Raw genomic sequence first — 18,564 nt, forward strand, 5'->3', positions numbered from 1 at the left:
CAAAGTGACAAATTTAACCATTTATTTTTTACCTAACCCATTGCCTTGTCATTAAATTATATCTTCACCGATATTTTAATTCAAGGCTATCAAAAAATTCGGGACAACTTTTATTATAGGGTAAATTACTCTATTGTCAATAAACTATTGTTGCAATTATATTTTGATAGTTGAATTAAATTATTATCAATTAGGTCACTACAATTTGATTTCAATCAGTCTTCGACTGTTAACTGTTAACAGAACTCTGACTTGACAATAAACAAATTTGTACAATAACATATCCAGTCTTCATTATTATAGTTAATCAATTTGGACCTAAAATGAATTAATTTCTTTGTAATAAGGTCTAAATGATCTATTACCCTATTAAAAACTAGAAACTAATTCATTTAGGACGAATTGATTGATTGTATGTGTAATTAATTAAGATCAAATGTGTTATACAATTCTTAGCTTTCACGTTAATAGTTCCGTTAGAGTTTAGTGATCCAATTGAAAAAATATTTAATTTGTGGTTAAAATAGAATCAAGCTAATAGTTTATTGACTTTATGTGTAGTTTACCCTCTATTATAATGTATAGATGGAATGAAAGATAAATTAGCATTTATTTGACAGCAATTGATTACTAATTATATCAGATTACCATTTAATTTTTTTGGATTCTCAACAAAATTATTATTTATATAAATGTCACCGTTCCAGTATTTAAATGGTCATACATTGCAATAGCAACGACAGAGACTTCCATTTTTTGTTTGAATTGTAGAAATTTCTGACAGAAGATGGCAACTAGGTTCATGATAATGCCTGCAAGAAGATCTACAATATTTGTTTTACTTTTAACATTGATTCAGATAATGTTTGGTGTCTTAATTCAGTTCAAGAGTTGCAGACAATATCAGAAGAAGAAAACCTGGAGATGGAAGACAACTCAAAGTTATCAACAAACCTCCCGTTATGAGTTTCAAGGTAAGCTTCGTTCGGTTGAGATGCGTTTTATCACGATTACCAACATAACGGTCGTTATGTGAAAACAGACTGATTTCGGGGATATCTTGGATTGCATCAACATTTACAAACAACATGCTTTCGACCATCCTTTGCTAAAGGATCACAAAGTGCAGGTCAACAATGGTTTCCCTCTTTGATTTGGTTGATATTTAGCACCAAAACCAGTTTTTGACCATGATTTTTGAGTACAGATGGAGCCGAAGAACATTCCAACGTTGATGATGGAAGGCGAACCTCCAAGCTTTTTGCCCAGCAACATGAAATGCCCACCAGGAACTGTTTCTCATCAAAGGAGTACAAAAGAAGATCTAATCATGGCCAAGAGAATAAAAGCTTTAGGGTTGCATTATCCAACAAGTTCCCAGTCCAATGATGCTCGTCCAAATACTGCCGTAAGCAAGTCTGCCATATTTGTTTATGTATAACACACACATACATATAATGGTTTACAAGTTCTTGTATGGTTCTTGTTTGTACAGTTCGCTACAATTCAATATAATAAGCATATTTTGGAGCAAAAAACAACCATGAACGTTTGGGGTCCAAGTACAGCAGCTGATCAAGCTAGCTTCGCTAATCTCTGGATTGCAATGGCCCTATGCACCTCAATGTTCTACAAGCTGGTTGGGGAGTAAGTGATTGTTGCTGAATCTTTATATTGTAACCCGAGATTTAATTGTGGTTGTGGCCAAGTTTTCAGTTTAGTTAGGTTTATCGCCGTTGCGGACATAGCAAATATTATTACAGTCATTACCAAATTCATGACTAATAGTGAAGTAGTAGTTGAAATAGTGTCCTCTACCCATTATGAAATATGGCTATGATCCCCATTATTGATGTATTCCACTTCACACTATTATTTTTAGTTTTGGACACTACTTTTTTTTTCCTACAGATTGAACCCACGCTATTTTCGGGAAACGTGACCAGGCTATTAACTTACTGGACTGTATGTTCTTCTGCTAGTATTTTCCTTAAAATCACCTGGATCCATTTACAACTGTACTTGTGATATAATGTACTTGTTTTTGGTGTTTTTCCTACAGGTAGATGGTTAAATCCTCAGCTGCTTCAATTATCTTTGTCCAGGATTCGTACAAGTTCACCGTCAAATAACCCTTGGTCTTGTTCTAAACCAGCTTTCCGTTTACAATGGTACACAAAAACATAGAAATCGGCATATTTAGGGTAAATTTCTTGATCTTTCAGTAGTGAAATTAAGTTAATTTTTTGAATAGTACGGGGTGATTATAAAATAGTATATTTCATAATATGTCTTAGCTATTGACAACACATACATCCTAGAAATGTAGCAGCTCGAATCCAAAACTTTAGGTAGTAACTTTTTCAACATTTAGGTGATTATATAATATTTGTTCATTAGTATTTTAGTCATTGACAATACATACATCCTACAGATGTAGCTGCTCGAATTCAAGACCTCTAAAAAGAATAATATTGTTTAGACACCCTATAGATGTTTGCTCAAACTTAAGACTTCTAATGAGAACAATACTTTGTTTAGCTACTGAAATCGCTTGATGGGTTCAATTTTTTTTTTTTTGAAAATCTTATTAACAATTGGTTTCATTGTGATAGGATGGAGAATGGTGGCTCAAGTTCTTCAACCAATTCATTGGTTATTGGCCACAAAAACTATTCGTTTACATGTACGGTGGAGCCAATAACGTGGTGGGGAGGTCAGGTATTCAGCCCTGCAAACGAGCCAAGTCCGGCAATGGGAGTGGCCATTTCCCTAAGGATGGTCTTCAAAACAAGTTGCATACTTCAAGGGACGCAAATTTGGGACAATGTGAACTTGTTTTATCCATCTCCGGATCAACTTGGTGTGTCTACAACCAGACCTGATTGTTACGAAGCTCAGCTTGTTGATGGTGCTGCCCCTAATTCCAAGGATCTTTCTACGGGGGTCCCGGTCAATGTAAAATATAAGGAGAGAATCAAGTGTGGTTTATATAAATGTTTTCATGCGTACATATTTTGTGTTGAAATAAGTATGGTGGTGAGTTGTTTGTTTCAGAGTTGAAACTTGTTATCTTCACTTTGATGGGAATACATGTTTTGTTTGTTAGTTTAGGACAGACGTAGAATTTTATGATAGGGGTTAATTTATAAAATTATAAGTATGGAATAACTTATAAAATTTTAAGAGGTTGAAAATATTTTTAATAAAAAAAAGGAAATATTTAAAATATAGAAATTTGAAATTTATATAATGCGACTGTCCTCACCTATCCCTCTAGGTCCATCCTAGATTCATTGAATCTTGAAATAAAAGCTATCTTGATGATTAACATCATGAATCAATGTGATCTTGGGAAGTGAGAAAGGAAGGAAAACATAAGAATAAAGGAAAGACAATTGAGAATAACACTTTTTTCATTGTTAAAAGCTTGATTTACTACGAAGTCGGGACAACACGTGGTTTTATTTTAGGAAACGAATTTATAAAATTTTAGATGATGAATTATAATTTTAAGAGACTGAAATTAAATTATTGATAAAAATATTAAGAAAATATTTATATATAAATTGATTTTTTGAAAGGGTAGTTTGTAATATTAAAAATGATAAAAAATATCTATATATATATGAAATCAAACTAATTAGCATTCACTGCTTTCTTCCTTCATGTCCTTCCACGTCTAGCATTCATCCTAATTGAGGGTTATAATTTAAAGATATACATAATTAACTCAACCTAAAACGAAGAATAATATTTTCTGAAATTTTGTAAATCCAACTAGGTTGTCAGGCTATTAATATCATATGCTCTTCCATCAAAAACCCGAATTATTATTCTCATCAAAATTAAACTTAGATTGTGATCTTAAAATTTGGGTCGGTGGAATCGGATGATCCAATCAAGTAACCGAATTGAATTTAAAAAAAATTAAAAATAGGAGGAATTCTTAATATTTTTTCTTTCAAAATAATATACATGCTTTAATCTAGTTTAAAATATATATAAGGTTATTAAAGTTTAAATGATTTGAATTAAAATGAATCTAATTTTGAATTTAAAGCTAGAATAGACTAAAATGTAAATGAATAAAAACTTGTAAGATCCCAAAGTATTATCTTAAGTTTAAAGTTATTTTTCTAATTTCTTGTTGATTTTACTCTATTTTTAGGTTTTCAAAAAATTTAAACAATTTTAATTAGTTTTGTTAGGGTAAAGTACACAAATGGTCCCCTAACTATAATATATTGCTTTATTAAATCCTCTGACTATAGGGAGTTACTTTGTTGAGTCCATCACTATTAAAAGTTACAAAATGGTCACCCCACTATTCATTATATTCCAAACTAGTCCTTTTTCGTAAAAAATTAACGATTCCGAGCTAGACGTTAACATGCCGACTGAGATATGATAATGATCTCATAATCTCAACGACTATCATATCTCAGTCTGCATGTTAACGTCTAGCTCAGACGACCGTTATTTTTTTAACAGAAAAGGACGAGTTTGGAACATAATGAAAAATCAGTGACCATTTTATAACCTTTAATAGTCAGAGGACTCAATAAATAGTATCTTATAGTCAGGGGACCATTTGTGTACTTTGCCCCTTACTTTTACTATTAAATGATAATGATCTCATTCTAACACATCTTTTATCCTCTCAAAAACTCTCTATTTTCTTTATCTTCTTCAAAGCTTTTCATTCATTGATTTTTTTTGGGAATCCGCTTCAATCATGTTTTCCTTCTTCAATTGTAAGATTATATTTCTAATCAATTTTTTTGTGTGATTTTACATTTTAAATTAATATTGGTCCTTCTAAATTACCTATTTTATAATTTTTTTCATACGAGATTTTAATATGAAATGATGATTTTTGTTTTGCTTGATTAATCTTTGGTTTCTAAACAATTGTATATTTCTTTTGATATTATTAAGAGATTTCTAAATTTACTTTGATAAATCGAAATGAGAATTCTAGAATTTAATGAGTTTTCTTAAGTGTTATTAAAAAGTTTAATCGAACAAAACAAAAATAATCATTTTCGATCAAAATCTCATATAAAAGGATCTATTAAATTGAATATCACATTTTGAAGGATCAAATTTTGATCTAAAAAGAACATCACTCATTTAAGTGATGAATAGATGAAATCTTACTTTAATTGAAGATAAAGAACGGTGTAGACACCCGTTTTTGTCCGGGTTTTTTTCCGTTATTTTATTATTATTATTATTATTATTATCGTTATCTTATTATTTATTATTTTTATTACAATTTTTGCAGGCCTAATCCCTAAGCCCAACAGCAGAATTACAAGACTGGGAGCCCAAACCCGGTTCAGGCCCAATACCAATCCCAGGCCCGCTCAATAACCCAAAGTAATTAGGGTTTGAAACCAAACCCTAAATATCATCATCCAGCCGCCGCCGCCAACAACGGATGAACAACCACGCCACCGTCACTGTTCCGGCTCACTCCGATGGTCCAGCCGCCGTTCCCGCGCCACCATCGTCATCTACAGTGAAAAATCAATCAAACAGCAACCCCATCAATCCCAAATCAACCCAAATCAGTAAAAATATATATCCAAACCCTAAATAAAAAATCCCTATAATCCCGAAATCCGGGATTCAATCACCCCTAAATCAACAACCCATAATTTCCCCTATTCCTAGACCTCATCATCTCAACCAAAGGCAGGATTAAAGCACATGCAGTAGAGAAAAGGGGGGATTTCATTCGGGTTCAGGGAAAAAAAAAACAGAAAAAAAAACGAGAAAAAAGAGATCTACTCGAACCAAACAAAAAAAATAAAAAAAACCAAGAGGGAAATAGAGAGGGAGGAGACCATACCTTGATCGGAGAAGTTATCGAGAGGAGGAAGGGTCACCGGTTTCTTGTTTTCTCAAAAGGTACCTTGGATTTAAGGGTTTAAGGTCGGTTTTAGGTTAGGTAGGGGTGATTTTCGGGTTGAGGGTAACGGAGGGGGTCTTTTGAGACTGTTTACTTCCTCCGACCGCCGGGCACTGCCGTGCCGGCCGTCATGGGCCTCCGGGATAGCCGCCGGTTTGAGGCGGCCCTTTCTTCCCCGATGGGAAAGAAGTTGAGAGAGTTTTAAAACTCTCTCACTTCTGTTTTCTTTGGATGGGAGGCAAATGAGGATGGATGAGTGAATGCCCGTTTTTGGGCTTATAATTTGACCAAACGGCGCCGTTTCAAGGGTCTGGGCACCCGTGTTTTGCAAGCATGGGGTAACTACAGTTTAGGTCCCTTCTCCTTTGTAATGCTTTATTTAAGTCATTTAATGAAATTATTATTGTTTTATTTCGAGCCTTTTAGTTTTAATGATTGCATTTCAGTCATTAATTTGTATATTATGTTTGCTGATATTATAATTGGTTTTGATATTTATATTTATTCGTTTTAGTCATTGTTTCAGTTTATGTGCATTTTCCTTTGATATTCGGATTTGGTCCTGAAATTTGCAAATGTTATATATTAGTCCCTGTTCATGTTATATATATTTGTCATATTGATTCTGGATTTAATATTTTCAAATATTTAATTTAATCACTGATCCCATGCATTTTTATCTTTACTGTTATTTGAGTTTGGTCATCATATCGTATATATTCTATTTTAGTCATTGTTTGATGTTTGGTTTAATGTCTATTTTATTTTATTTTGTTTTGGGCATCTATGTTTCTTTGTTTATATTTTAGTCCTACTAATGTATGTTATGTCATTTTTGTGGATATTGACTTTGGTCCCAATGTTTGTAGTTTCATTTAGCCCCTGAGTTTATATGTTATGTTTGGCTGAGTTTCGAATTTATCTCTGACATTTAAATATTATATTTAGTCACTGATCTTAGGTATTGTGTACTTTCTCTGATATTCAAATTTGGCTATGATAGTTATAAATCTATTATTTTAGTCATTATCTACTTTTGGTTTAATAATGATTCGGCCTTCATGTTTTTGGTTATTGCAGTTTAGTCCTAGATGTTGTTTATGGTTTATTTTCATTTCTAGTGCTTGTAAATGTTAATATTTTGATTTTGGCTCTGTTTTTTATTTACCGATTAATCCATTATTTCTATTATTTCATTTAGTCCTTTGAAATTCATGTTTGTACTATTTGGTCCTTTGAGTTTATGTTGATATTTTGGGTTTTTTAATTCAAAGTACTTTTTTTTGTCATATAGTTTGGTTTGTAATATTAATTTTCTTTTATTTTAATCCCCTATGTATGTACATTTTCATGTTAGTATCTTTTGTACTATATGTAATTAAATAGTTTAATTTTATTTGTTGTATTTATTTCACATATTTCTATTTCTATTTATTCCATTTTTCCTTATTTAAATTGTCCAAATACTTTTAAGAACACGTATGCGTAGAATGAGCGTGGAAGTATCACTTTGTCGAAGTGGTGATCCGATACGGCATTTTAACGACATAATTTAAAATAAGTTGAATATATTTTGTTAATTTGTGCAAATGATGCAATGTGTGTTATTTTAAATAGTAATTTATTTTACTTTATGAAATATAAACTTCAAAATTTTTTTTTTCCATCTTATTTGCGATTCAGTTTTAGTTAATCAATTTATTTTGTTGTATACAAACGTCAATTTTATTATATATTCGATTCACATTTTATCAAGAGGGAAATATCTTTATGGATGAGAAATAGTCGAGTTAGCTTTCCCGATGGAGGATTGCTAATTTCGAGATTCTTTTCGAGTTAAAGAATTTCTCTAATTATTTAATTCGAAGCAAATTAATCAACGTTCGATAAATAGATCATATTTTAACTTTATATTTGATTTATAATTTCCACCATTTACAACGATGTGTAAGCGACACAGTACCAATTTTGGGCGTTGTGGGGGTGTTTACCCTTCCCCGCACGTAACCGACTCCCGAATCCATTTAAATGAATCTTTGGTAACGCAGACCGAATTTGTCTTAAAAAATGATTTTTCTTAAAATTGTTTTAAAAGACTTTTTTAGGTATTCAACCTACCTAACACAAAGGTTGATGGCGACTCTTTTTAATTTTATTCAAATCAATTCAAAATCACCCATTTTTTCCAAATTAAAGTCATAATTGTTTTTAAAAATAATATTTAATTGTTTTACAGAAAAATGGTTATGACAAACGGAATTGTGAAAGTTTGCATGAAAATCAAGAGAAAATATCTTTGGAGAAGGCGAAGAAATTTGGAGAATTTAAGGTGGATTTTGAGATTTAGAAAATCAATTATGAAAAAAAGATGAGCTAGTTATGATTTAAAATAATAAAAAGGGCGTTTAGTATCTAAACTATCAGTTTTGATATGTTTAGTACCTAAACTTTAAAAAAAAATCAAAATCATACCTAAAATTTAGTTTTTATTTCATTTTTAGTACCAAAACTTAAGTGTTGAAAAAATTGAAAGTTTAGGTACTAAACCAGGTTTAGTACCTAAACCATACTTAAGTTTTGGAAGAAAACGAAAGTTTAGGTACTAAAACTGATCAAACTGATAGTTTGGGTGCTAAATGTATTAAGTTTTTAACGACGGGTACTAAAAGGAAACAAAAACTAAATGTTGGTATGATTTTGAAAAACGTAAAACTTTAGGTACTAAAACAAGTCAAAATTGATAATTTATGTACTAAATGCGTAATTTACCCTAATAAAAAAATGATTAACTAAAATGATTTAGGAAATTTGAAGAAGAAATTAATTAAAATTTGACATAAAAATAGATGGAAATAACTAACGTTTGAAACAATGGTATGATTAGTTTTTGGGAACTTACAAGCTTTGACCCTCTAATATTTTACTCTTTTTAATTTTAAATATTTATTTCGAAAATTTTCTTAAATTCAAATCATAAATAAACTTCGATACCATTTTAAAACATAATTAGATTATTCAACACTTGACATAAATATTCAGGAATTTAAATAGAGCGATTGCTACTAGTCCTTTCGCTAGCAAGTGCGATTGTTGGATTTTATGCTAAAGCCTGATTGCAGAAAATCTACCCGAGAAGCAAATACCGTAGCCAATTTCCTTGTCAAGATGAACCCCTCTCCACATGTTTAATTACGGTCATCTCATCATTTCCTCCCGATCTGCTCCGAGAATTTGTTGGTCTCCCCTACATACATGCAAGACCTTAATAATCGTCTAGATCTCTTTCCACTCAAAAAAAAAAAATTGAACCAATTATCCAATCAAACACCTGATTCTACGACTTGAATTTAGAATGTGATAGATTACATGATTTTTAAGCCTACAAACATTCCAAGATAATCAAGTTAAGATAGCACTCTAGCTATACTGAAAATAAGAAAGAAGATGACAGGAAAAGAGAGCCACTGCTCTTTGCCATTTTATTAATAAGCTGTAAAATCTCTCAACAAGAGACCAGCAATTTATACAGAATTTTTAAAGGACTACTGAGCTCAGCTAGCGAACTGTAACAACAGAACCCTGACAGATTCGTAACCAACTCATGACAGTCACTAAACCAGAAACAACAGCAGTAACAATTCGAATACAACAGTAAACCAATGCATGCAATAGAAAACAAACACATACAATATTATGCTAACATTCCCCTTACATTCTAAACCTTCAATTCCCTCGCCTGCTCAACCCGTCTGAACCAGCCTTGTGCACTGCCAATTGTCTGACCAACAGCTTCTGCCTGTGCTTAAGAAACAAAAGTAAAGACAAGGCTTTAGTAAAAACATCAACTACCTGTTCATAAGCTGAAACTTCATGCACTTGAAGCTTCCCAGCAGCAATCATCTTTCGAACAAAGAAAAAAAAAGTTCAACATGTTTAAACTTCGAATGAAGAACGGGATTAGCACAAACCGCCACAGCGCTGTGAAACAATGTGTAACTCCTCAACTAGAGACTCAATCCAAGCTATTTCAGCTGCTGTGAAAGCGACACTCCTATGTTCAACCTCGGCAATGAAGAGTGCCACAACTTGTTGCTTGCGAGAGCTTCAAGACACCAAATTACCCCCAAAAAGATACAAAACCTGAAGTGGACAGTCTATCATCCACATCAGATCCCCAATTTGCATCAATCAACCCAGTCACGGACATTTGAGAAGGAGTGAACTTCAAACCATGATCAACAAACCCTTACAAATATCGCAAAATTCTCTTCACAGCTTGAAAATGAACATCGCGAGGTGCCTGCATGAAATGACACACCCTATCCACAGCAAAGGCTATGTCCTGTCGAGTAATCACTATTTATTGTAAAGCTCCAATGATACTTCTGTACTGAGCAACATTGCTAATAGGTGTGCCTTCACTAGTAGACAACCTACAACTTACTACCATAGGAGTAGGAAGACCTTTGACTCATTCGAAACCACTCCTTTGGAGCAACTCATGAACATATTTTTGTTGGCTTAGAATCAAACCATCAGCCCCATAACAAACTTCAATCCACAAGAAAAAACTAAGGGAACCAAGATCTTTTAAAGAGAGTTGTGCATTCTGTTTATTGACAACAGTATGAACTTCATCAGCATAACTGCCAGTGAGAATAATGTCATCGACGTAGACCAACAAATAGACCACACGATCCTCAGTCTTCCTGACAAAAAGATGAATATGACCTTGCTTCCACAAAATTTACAGACACCAAATAACTCTTTAGCCTTTCATACCACGCTTGAGGCACCTGCTTTAGGCCATAGATTGCTTTATTCAGTTTTCATACTAAGTTACCATCTTCTTGCTCATATCTTGGAGGCTGCGTCATGTACATCTCCTCAGATAGAACACCATTTAAAAACATTATTAATGTCCACCTAGCTCAACAACCATCATTTCGCAAGAGCAAGTGAAAATATCACTCGAACAGTTATGGTTTAACTAATGGACTGAAAACCTCGTGAAAATCAATACTAGGTTGTTGAAGAAAACCCTTTGCTACACGCCGCCGAGCCTTGTTCCTGGAAATGGAACTGTCTGCATTTCGTTTGATTTTAAAAACCCATTTACAACTAACAGCTTTCCTGTTAACAAGAAGAGAGTCAGCGTCCAAGGATTGTTTTTGACCAAAACATTATATTCCTATTGTGCTGCAGCCTTCCAAGCAGGACTTATCATGGCTTTTTTTATAGTAGTAGGTTCCTTGTTAACACAAGCAACTTGGAAAATTTTAGGTTTTCTTTCCCACTTTTACCCCTAGTCTATATGGGATGAATATTATGAGCACTTGGAATAGCCACCTGCAGTCCATTATCCACAAATAAATTAATACCAGTAGACAACGACTGATCATGAACAAAAGAATTAGTAGTGAAAAACAGCCCCCAACATCGCCATTAACAACAACTAGTGGACCACAATCACCAAACAAAGACTGACCTAACGCAGGGACAGGTTGAGGCTGGTCACCCAACGTAGGCTCGAACTGAAATTGTTCAAGCACTCTAGTTTGCAAAGACCATAACTTGTAGGCAACCTTAAAGTAGAGTCAGGAGCAGACTCAACACCCGTGCGAGCACTTATAGGTGAAATTGGACCACCCTCACACTCAACCGAAGACCGAGAAACATCCACAGCTGCTTCAAGAACAAGAACTGACTCAAGATTAACTCGTGTAGAAGACTCAGCTACCCGTCTGCTGATACAACTCTTGGAGAGACAACAACAGGTAACACTCCTTATGACATAGAACTGACACAATCAAGACTTGCATGGCCAGACTTGCAGCCAACCTTACACACGTCATAAGGAAAAGTTTTCTCGTCAAGAACTACATGCCTCGAAATAACAACCTTACACACGTCATAAGGAAAAGCATTTACACCCCTTGTGAGAAGGACTGTAACCAAGAAACACACATTTCTTGGACCTATATTCCAACTTATGTTGATTAAAAGATCTTAAAATAGGGAAACAAGCGCACCTAAATACCTTCATGAATTAGTAATCTGGAAGTCTTTGATAAAGAGTTTCAAAAGGTGTTTTTTCATCTAACACCCTTGTGGGTAATCTATTAATCAAGTAAACAACAGACACAAAGGCATGACTCCAAAACTTTCAAGGAGAAAACCTTGAGCCAACATAACCAATCCCATCTCAACTATATGCCTATGTTTTCGTTCAGCACTGCCATTTTGTTCAGAAGTGCTCAAACATGAAATTCGGTGTTGAACTCCATTAGCAACAAACCAACCTTTTAACGCTTGATATTCACCTCCACCATCGTTTGAAGAGCCTTAACCTTACACCCGAATTTCACTTCAACCATTTTGAAAAAATTCAAAAAAAAAATTAAGCAACTTCATATTTTTGCTTGAGTAAATACACCCAAGTATGCCTACAGAAAACGTCAACAAAAGAGACATAACATAAGAAACCATCCGAGGAAGTAATGGGTGTTGGCCCCACACATCTGAAACAACCAATTGAAAAGCTTTTTTATATTTAGTCAAAGAGTTACAAAAAGGCAAACGATAAGCCTTTCCTTGCATACATGCACTACACTCATATGACAACTTATTCTCACTAGAAGCAACATTACAATTTCTCATTACTGACTTCACCACCTCAAGAGAAGCATGACCCAAACGTCTGTGCCATAGCTCCAAAGACTCTTGAGACTTAGACATGGTGTTCAACTGGAAATAAGACTCCTCTTCAGTATATGGCAGCAGCTAATAGAGACCATTATCCGTGAGCCTCCCTTTGAATAGAATAGTTTGAATCTGTGCATCCTTCACAAAATATTCATAAGGATGAAAATCCACAAAATATTCATAAGGATGAAAATCCATAAAAACATCATTATCACGAGTAAACTTAGACACAGAGAGCAACTTCTTCTTTATAACATGAACATGTAACATATCTTGCAAAAACTAAAGATTTAGCACTAGAATTCAAAACGCTCTACCCTACATGAGCAATCTTAACAACGACACCATTTCCCATGAGCAGGGTTTCAAATAGCGGTCCGAGACCGCGAAATAGCGGTAGCACGGCCTTTCGATATACCCGCTACACTCGCAATAGCACTCAATAGCGCCCGCTACGGCCATGGCCGCAGTCGCGGTAAACACGAAATGACCGAAAACGCAACCGCGACCACGATTTGAAACCCTGCCCATTAGCAAATTACTACCTCCTGTATAAATAGTACTTGAGTTACACTAGGATCATTTGTCACGTGATGTATGGCACCAGTATCTGGATACCAGATGGACGGTGTTGCAGACATCGCCGAAAGAGGAGTGGAAGAAGATGACAATGTGGAAACACAAGCAGTCGGGGCAGGCACTAGAGTCAGAAAGGATTCTGACCAACCGTGGAACTAAACTGAGAGTCAATGGACGAAAAGCCAATAGGAACACCAGGTATCGAATAACAAGCTGGAGAAGATGACAAGGGTTGATAAACCAAAGGCATACCAGAAAACATCGAAGTGGTTGGATACAAAACTGGAGACTACATAGAACCAAACACAGAATATAGAAAAGATGGCACCGAGTGGGTGTAAGCTTGTGCATGAGCTTGAGACTGTTGTTGCTCAAACGAATAACTACTAGGCATCTTCGAATACTCACCCGTCCGAGTAGTATTTCCAGTCACACCGACATAATCCCTATCAAACCTATGATAACACTTTTACACAATGTGCCCAAACTTACCACACAATTGACATTGAGGCCTAGTAGAATTATAGCTCCTACCACAACCTCGCCCTCGATAACCACTACTTTGTTGCTGTCCTCGATCATGAAACGACTGCTCTTGAGATTGATTACGTTCATGAGTGTCGAAACCGTCTTTTGGGTGGTTCCGAATTTGAGCTTCGACTTGGATTAAACGAATTGGAGTCGCCACCGACCATTTTAAAACGAATTTAGGTAGGCAGGACATAATCTTACCTGATCTGTATTGTACCAGAAACGTGTTGGGTTCAGGAATCGGTTACAATCAAGGAAGGATTAGCACCCTTGAACCGTCCTTTCGGTACCAATCAATTTATCGGTTGTCTTAATTGCAAAAATTTGAAATTAAAATTAAAACTTAAAATATTCGATTCGAATTGTTTTTCATTTGATTGGTTGGACTTTCTCTAAAAAAGAGATCGAAAATGTTAGAAAGAAAATAAATAAATAAATAAATAGATAAGGAATAAAGTAAATAAATGCTAAATCAAGAGAAAAAAAGACAATGAAAATAAATAAAACAAATAAATAAAAAAATAAGTAAAAAAATTAAATAAAGCAAAAAAATGAAAGAGAAAAAAAGTCTAAGGAAAAGAATAAAATTAATAAAAATAAAATAAATAAAAAAGAAATCAAAGAAAACGAAAAAAGAAGAAAAATAAAATAAAAAATAACTAAATAATATTAGAAAAAGATTAATCTTAAAAAGCAATAAAGAAAATATGAAGACAAAAAACTTCAAAAATAAAATAAAGTAACAAGTTAGAGGATCAAATTGAGACAAATTGAAATTAATAGATTAAATTAGTATTAAAATGAATTGCAAAAGTAAAAATAAAAAGTTAGGTGGCAAATTCATAAAATATAAAAAATATAGGCATCGACTAAATTGTTTAAATTGGAAATTCAGAAGTAAAATTGAAGTGGGTGACCAAATCGAATTGCGATTCAAACCTATAGGGTATGCGGAAAAGATTTTAAAATCCTTTATTTACACAAAGGTCCTTAGTATATAAATACCTAAAAACCCTCAATTCTTCTTCATTATCACCATTTTTTGAAAATCCCTCTTCTCTCAAAGTCTCTCACGCTCCCCTCACCGAAGGAGATGGCTGGCCCCACTCCGGTGGTTGGTCTACCGTACGCCGCCGCTTCGGCCGCCACCGCCGGCGGCTGTAAAAAATCCAAAACCACTTAGACACTCCTCTCGTCACCCTAAATCTATCCCCGAGCCCCGATTACGTAAAACCGCCCTTAAACGGCGTAGATCTGAGCCAAAACCATTCGACTCCCTCACCTTTCCGACGACTTTTTGATTTCCCGGCTGCTCCTTTTACTCCGAGGTCTTTGGGCCTTGTTTTTCTCTTTATGATTTGATTATTTTGCTTGGTTGTGTTGGTTGATGTTCTCGATCTGTTGGATGCGATTTTTTTGTGTTCAATGTTGTGTGCTTTTGTGGCTTGTTGGCTGTGTGTGTCTTGGTTTACTGTGTTGGCAGTTTTCTGGGATCGTTGATGGTTCAATGTTATCCTGGGTTCTTTCTCGGTTTTCTCCCCTCGATGATGGTACCGTGGTGGGGTATTTATATCCACCTCACCGGTGGCCTGCTCCGATGAAAACGGGGTTGTTCTCGTGTACTTCAGGTTAACGTTGTTCACGTAGCCGGGAATCCCGGGATGGTGCAGTCCCGATTTTCCCGGATAGCCGGTGCACCATTTGACCCTTTGACCCCCTGTGCGGCCGCTGTTGACTGGCATCATTTTTGGGTTTCCAACCTTAAACCTCATCTGGTTGTACTATTACTGGACTGTTTCATTTAGACTTTTGGGCTGATTAAAGCTCGGTTATCTTGGACCTTATTTTTGACCCTGGACAGAAAATAAAAAAGAAATAAATAATAAATAATAATAAATAATAATAATAATAATAATAAATAATAACAATAATAAATATGAAAAGTATATATTTTTTAAAACTATATAATAAAAATTTTTAAAAAATTTTCTTTTAAAAACTATATATATATAATTTTCAAAAATGTTTTTTAAAAAACTATATAATTTTCAAAAAAGTTTTAAAATATATAATTTTCAAAAAAGTTTTAAAAATTATATAATTTCCAAAAAAGTTTTCAAAAATATATATTATATATAGTTTTCAAAAATGTTTTCAAAAAATTATATATATAGTTTTCAAAATGATTTTAAAAACCATATATTATATATTTTTTAAAATGTTTTAAAAACTATATATTATCTAGTTTTCAAAAGCGTTTTAAAAACTATATGTTATATACATTTCAAAATGATTTTAAAAACTATATATTATATACATGTCTCAAAAATCATTTGCAAACTATATAATATATATATAGATATATATGTATATATAAGAAATATGTAGACGAAAATTAGTGCTACAATGAGCAACGTGCTCATCACCATACTTCTCACTCGAATGAACAACCAAGTTAGCTGAAATCCCTTCCCTTAAGAACAACTTCTGCCTAGCCTCACAATCCAACAACATCTAAGTGAGAGTGCCTAAGGATAACACCAGGGTTTCAAATAGCGGTCCACGACCGTGAAATAGCGGTAGTGCTGCCTTCCGATATATCCGCTACACCGTAATAGCGCCCGCTATGGCCACAGTCGCGGTAAACACGAAATGACCGAAAACGCAACTGCAACCGCGTTTTGAAACCCTGGATAACACCTCCCGAGAAACTATAGCAATGATAGATTCAAACTCCATTGACAGCCAACCAAAACCATACTAACATGCTCCTGCTTAGTAACTATGCTCTCTGAAGCATTCAACATATCATAAACATATTTGATTTTAGCCAAGTACTCACTAATAAACATGTTAGACTTCCTTTGAGAGTGAAGACTATGCCTGAGAGATGATATCTCGCTCCAAATAATCTTAAGATAACATTCCAAATAGCAATAATCGTAGTAAGACAAGTAAGATGAGGTAAGACATCCGTACTTACGTAGTTAAGAGCCATAAAGCTAATAACTTGATGTTTCCAAAGGAGGTAAGTATTTTCAGTAAGCTTAATAGTATCATGCTTAGCAATATGTTGAATATTGTGAAAATTCTTACTGACAAACACAATCGAGTTTGTTTGAGAGGTATTCTCAGTGTCACGAGTCTGATCAGCAGTTAGGTCAACCATTGTTAAACAAACAACACAACAGTTCAAAAGAAATCTCTGAACTAGATCGAAGAACACCAAAACAAATACTAGTTTGCCCTTTAATCAGCAAATCAATACGAGACAAACATGCTTGCAATCAAACAGGTAATTCTTAAAATAGATCTAGAACAGAAAAAGAAAAAATGCAACCAAAAAAGAAACAAAGAGAAACCACACCTCAAAAAATCAGACCTCCAGATCCGAAAACCTTCATGACACGCCTAAAAACAGATCGCTTAATCTGAACCACTTGAGAAGAACGTGAAAACAAGTGTAGAAATCAAGAACAAAGCGTAAATCCATTAGCGAAAGCAAGATCTCCAGGACATGGAGAATGGTACCATGTTAATATAGCACTCTAGCTATACTAAAATAAGAAAGTCAGTACTCTCTGCCATTTTATAATAAGCTATAAAATCTTTCAACAAGAGACCAACAATTTGTACAAGAGTTTTTGTCACACCCCTGATTTTTAATCAAATAATAAATTTAATTTAATTATTTAATTTTAGGGGCTAAATCGATTTTTTTAAGAATTAAGGGTATGTTTACAAGCTATAAATACTTCAGGGCCTTAACCCCAAATTTCCTCACTTAATTGTGACCACATATGAATAAAAATCAAGGAATAAAGAAATGAGATTTGTAGAGCTTGAACTCGTGTACTGCAGCATCAAAAAGCCAGTGCCTTTACTATCTAAGCTAGACTTTTACTAAGGGTTTCAAATAATTAAAATAATTTTTAATAATTTTTTGGTTAGATTGTAAATACTCAACCATCTTCCCAATCATATTCAAAAATCCCAAAATCCCTAAAATTTTCCCAAACCCCAAATCATTAGCCACCCGTCTCCCTTACCATTGTCGAGCACCCTTCCGACTACCATGACGATCACTTCCCCTATCAAAGTGACCAACGACCACCCGCGATCAAAACCCCTCCATCCCCTCGTCAAAAAACGACATTATTCGTCGTCAATCGTTCGTCGGTGAACCCTTGTGATCACCATTATTTTCATCTTTTTTCGGCGGATCTAGTCGATATTACATTACACCACCATTCCCATTAGTTTCCTTAGTGTCGTACGAACAAAACTCAAGTGATCGACACCTTTCATCATTGTGATGCCGTCGTCTGGTGTTGGGGGTAAGTAAGTTTCGAACATTGTTTCTGTTGATTCATCGTGGATTTGGGTTGTTTTGGCTTGTTGTGATTTTAAAATGTTGAAAGGAAGCTTCCGGAGTGATTAAGCTGCCTCAACCGGTGCTTTAACCGCCACACATGTCGTCACGTTCTGCTAGTGCACGTGGGGCTTCTCGGTCGGTTCATAAGCCTTCTAGAACCGGTTTGCTCAAATTGAATCGGTATGGTCAAATCAAATCGGTCAAAACCATTCCAAACTGTGTCAACCCGTTGATCTTTGACTTGGTCGTTGACTTTGACCATAGTTGACTTTGACCTTGGCCATCGTTGACTTTGACTAAAAAGTTAAATTTTCTAAAAAGTCATATTTTATGTTTCTCGACGTCTTGAGTCTACATTCGAAATCCATTTTTCCAAATTAGAACCCAAAATCATCTGAATTTACTGTTAAACCAGAACATGCATATGCATTTAAGTATTTTATTTAAGAATAAT

The 18,564-nt window shown here is 34.4% G+C and overlaps 1 protein-coding gene across 1 annotated transcript; it reads right to left on the minus strand.

The window, feature by feature from the left end:
- Positions 1-9,635: 9,635 nt before the first annotated feature.
- Positions 9,636-10,797, minus strand: LOC120208164. The gene is made up of 5 exons (XM_039207505.1): positions 10,764-10,797; positions 10,454-10,651; positions 10,056-10,165; positions 9,770-9,820; positions 9,636-9,716 (listed from the first exon to the last, which is right to left on the minus strand). The coding sequence occupies exons 1-5, from the start codon at positions 10,795-10,797 to the stop codon at positions 9,636-9,638; spliced, it is 474 nt and encodes a 157-aa protein (XP_039063436.1).
- Positions 10,798-18,564: the final 7,767 nt, after the last annotated feature.

This window comes from Hibiscus syriacus, unplaced genomic scaffold (assembly GCF_006381635.1).
Source record: "Hibiscus syriacus cultivar Baekdansim isolate YM2019G1 unplaced genomic scaffold, ASM638163v2 tig00016004_pilon, whole genome shotgun sequence".
NCBI lineage: Eukaryota > Viridiplantae > Streptophyta > Magnoliopsida > Malvales > Malvaceae > Hibiscus > Hibiscus syriacus.

What these genes read in the sequence shown, in the direction of transcription:
- LOC120208164 (XM_039207505.1), bottom strand. Translation starts at nt 10,797, where the DNA reads ATGACGCAGCCTCCAAGATATGAGCAAGAAGATG. An exon ending in GACTGTCCACTTCAGGTTTT is followed by an intron (nt 9,821 to 10,055) that starts GTATCTTTTTGG and finishes TTTGTTCGAAAG; the next exon opens with ATGATTGCTGCTGGGAAGCT. An exon ending in AAGTTTCAGCTTATGAACAG is followed by an intron (nt 9,717 to 9,769) that starts GTAGTTGATGTT and finishes TCTTAAGCACAG; the next exon opens with GCAGAAGCTGTTGGTCAGAC.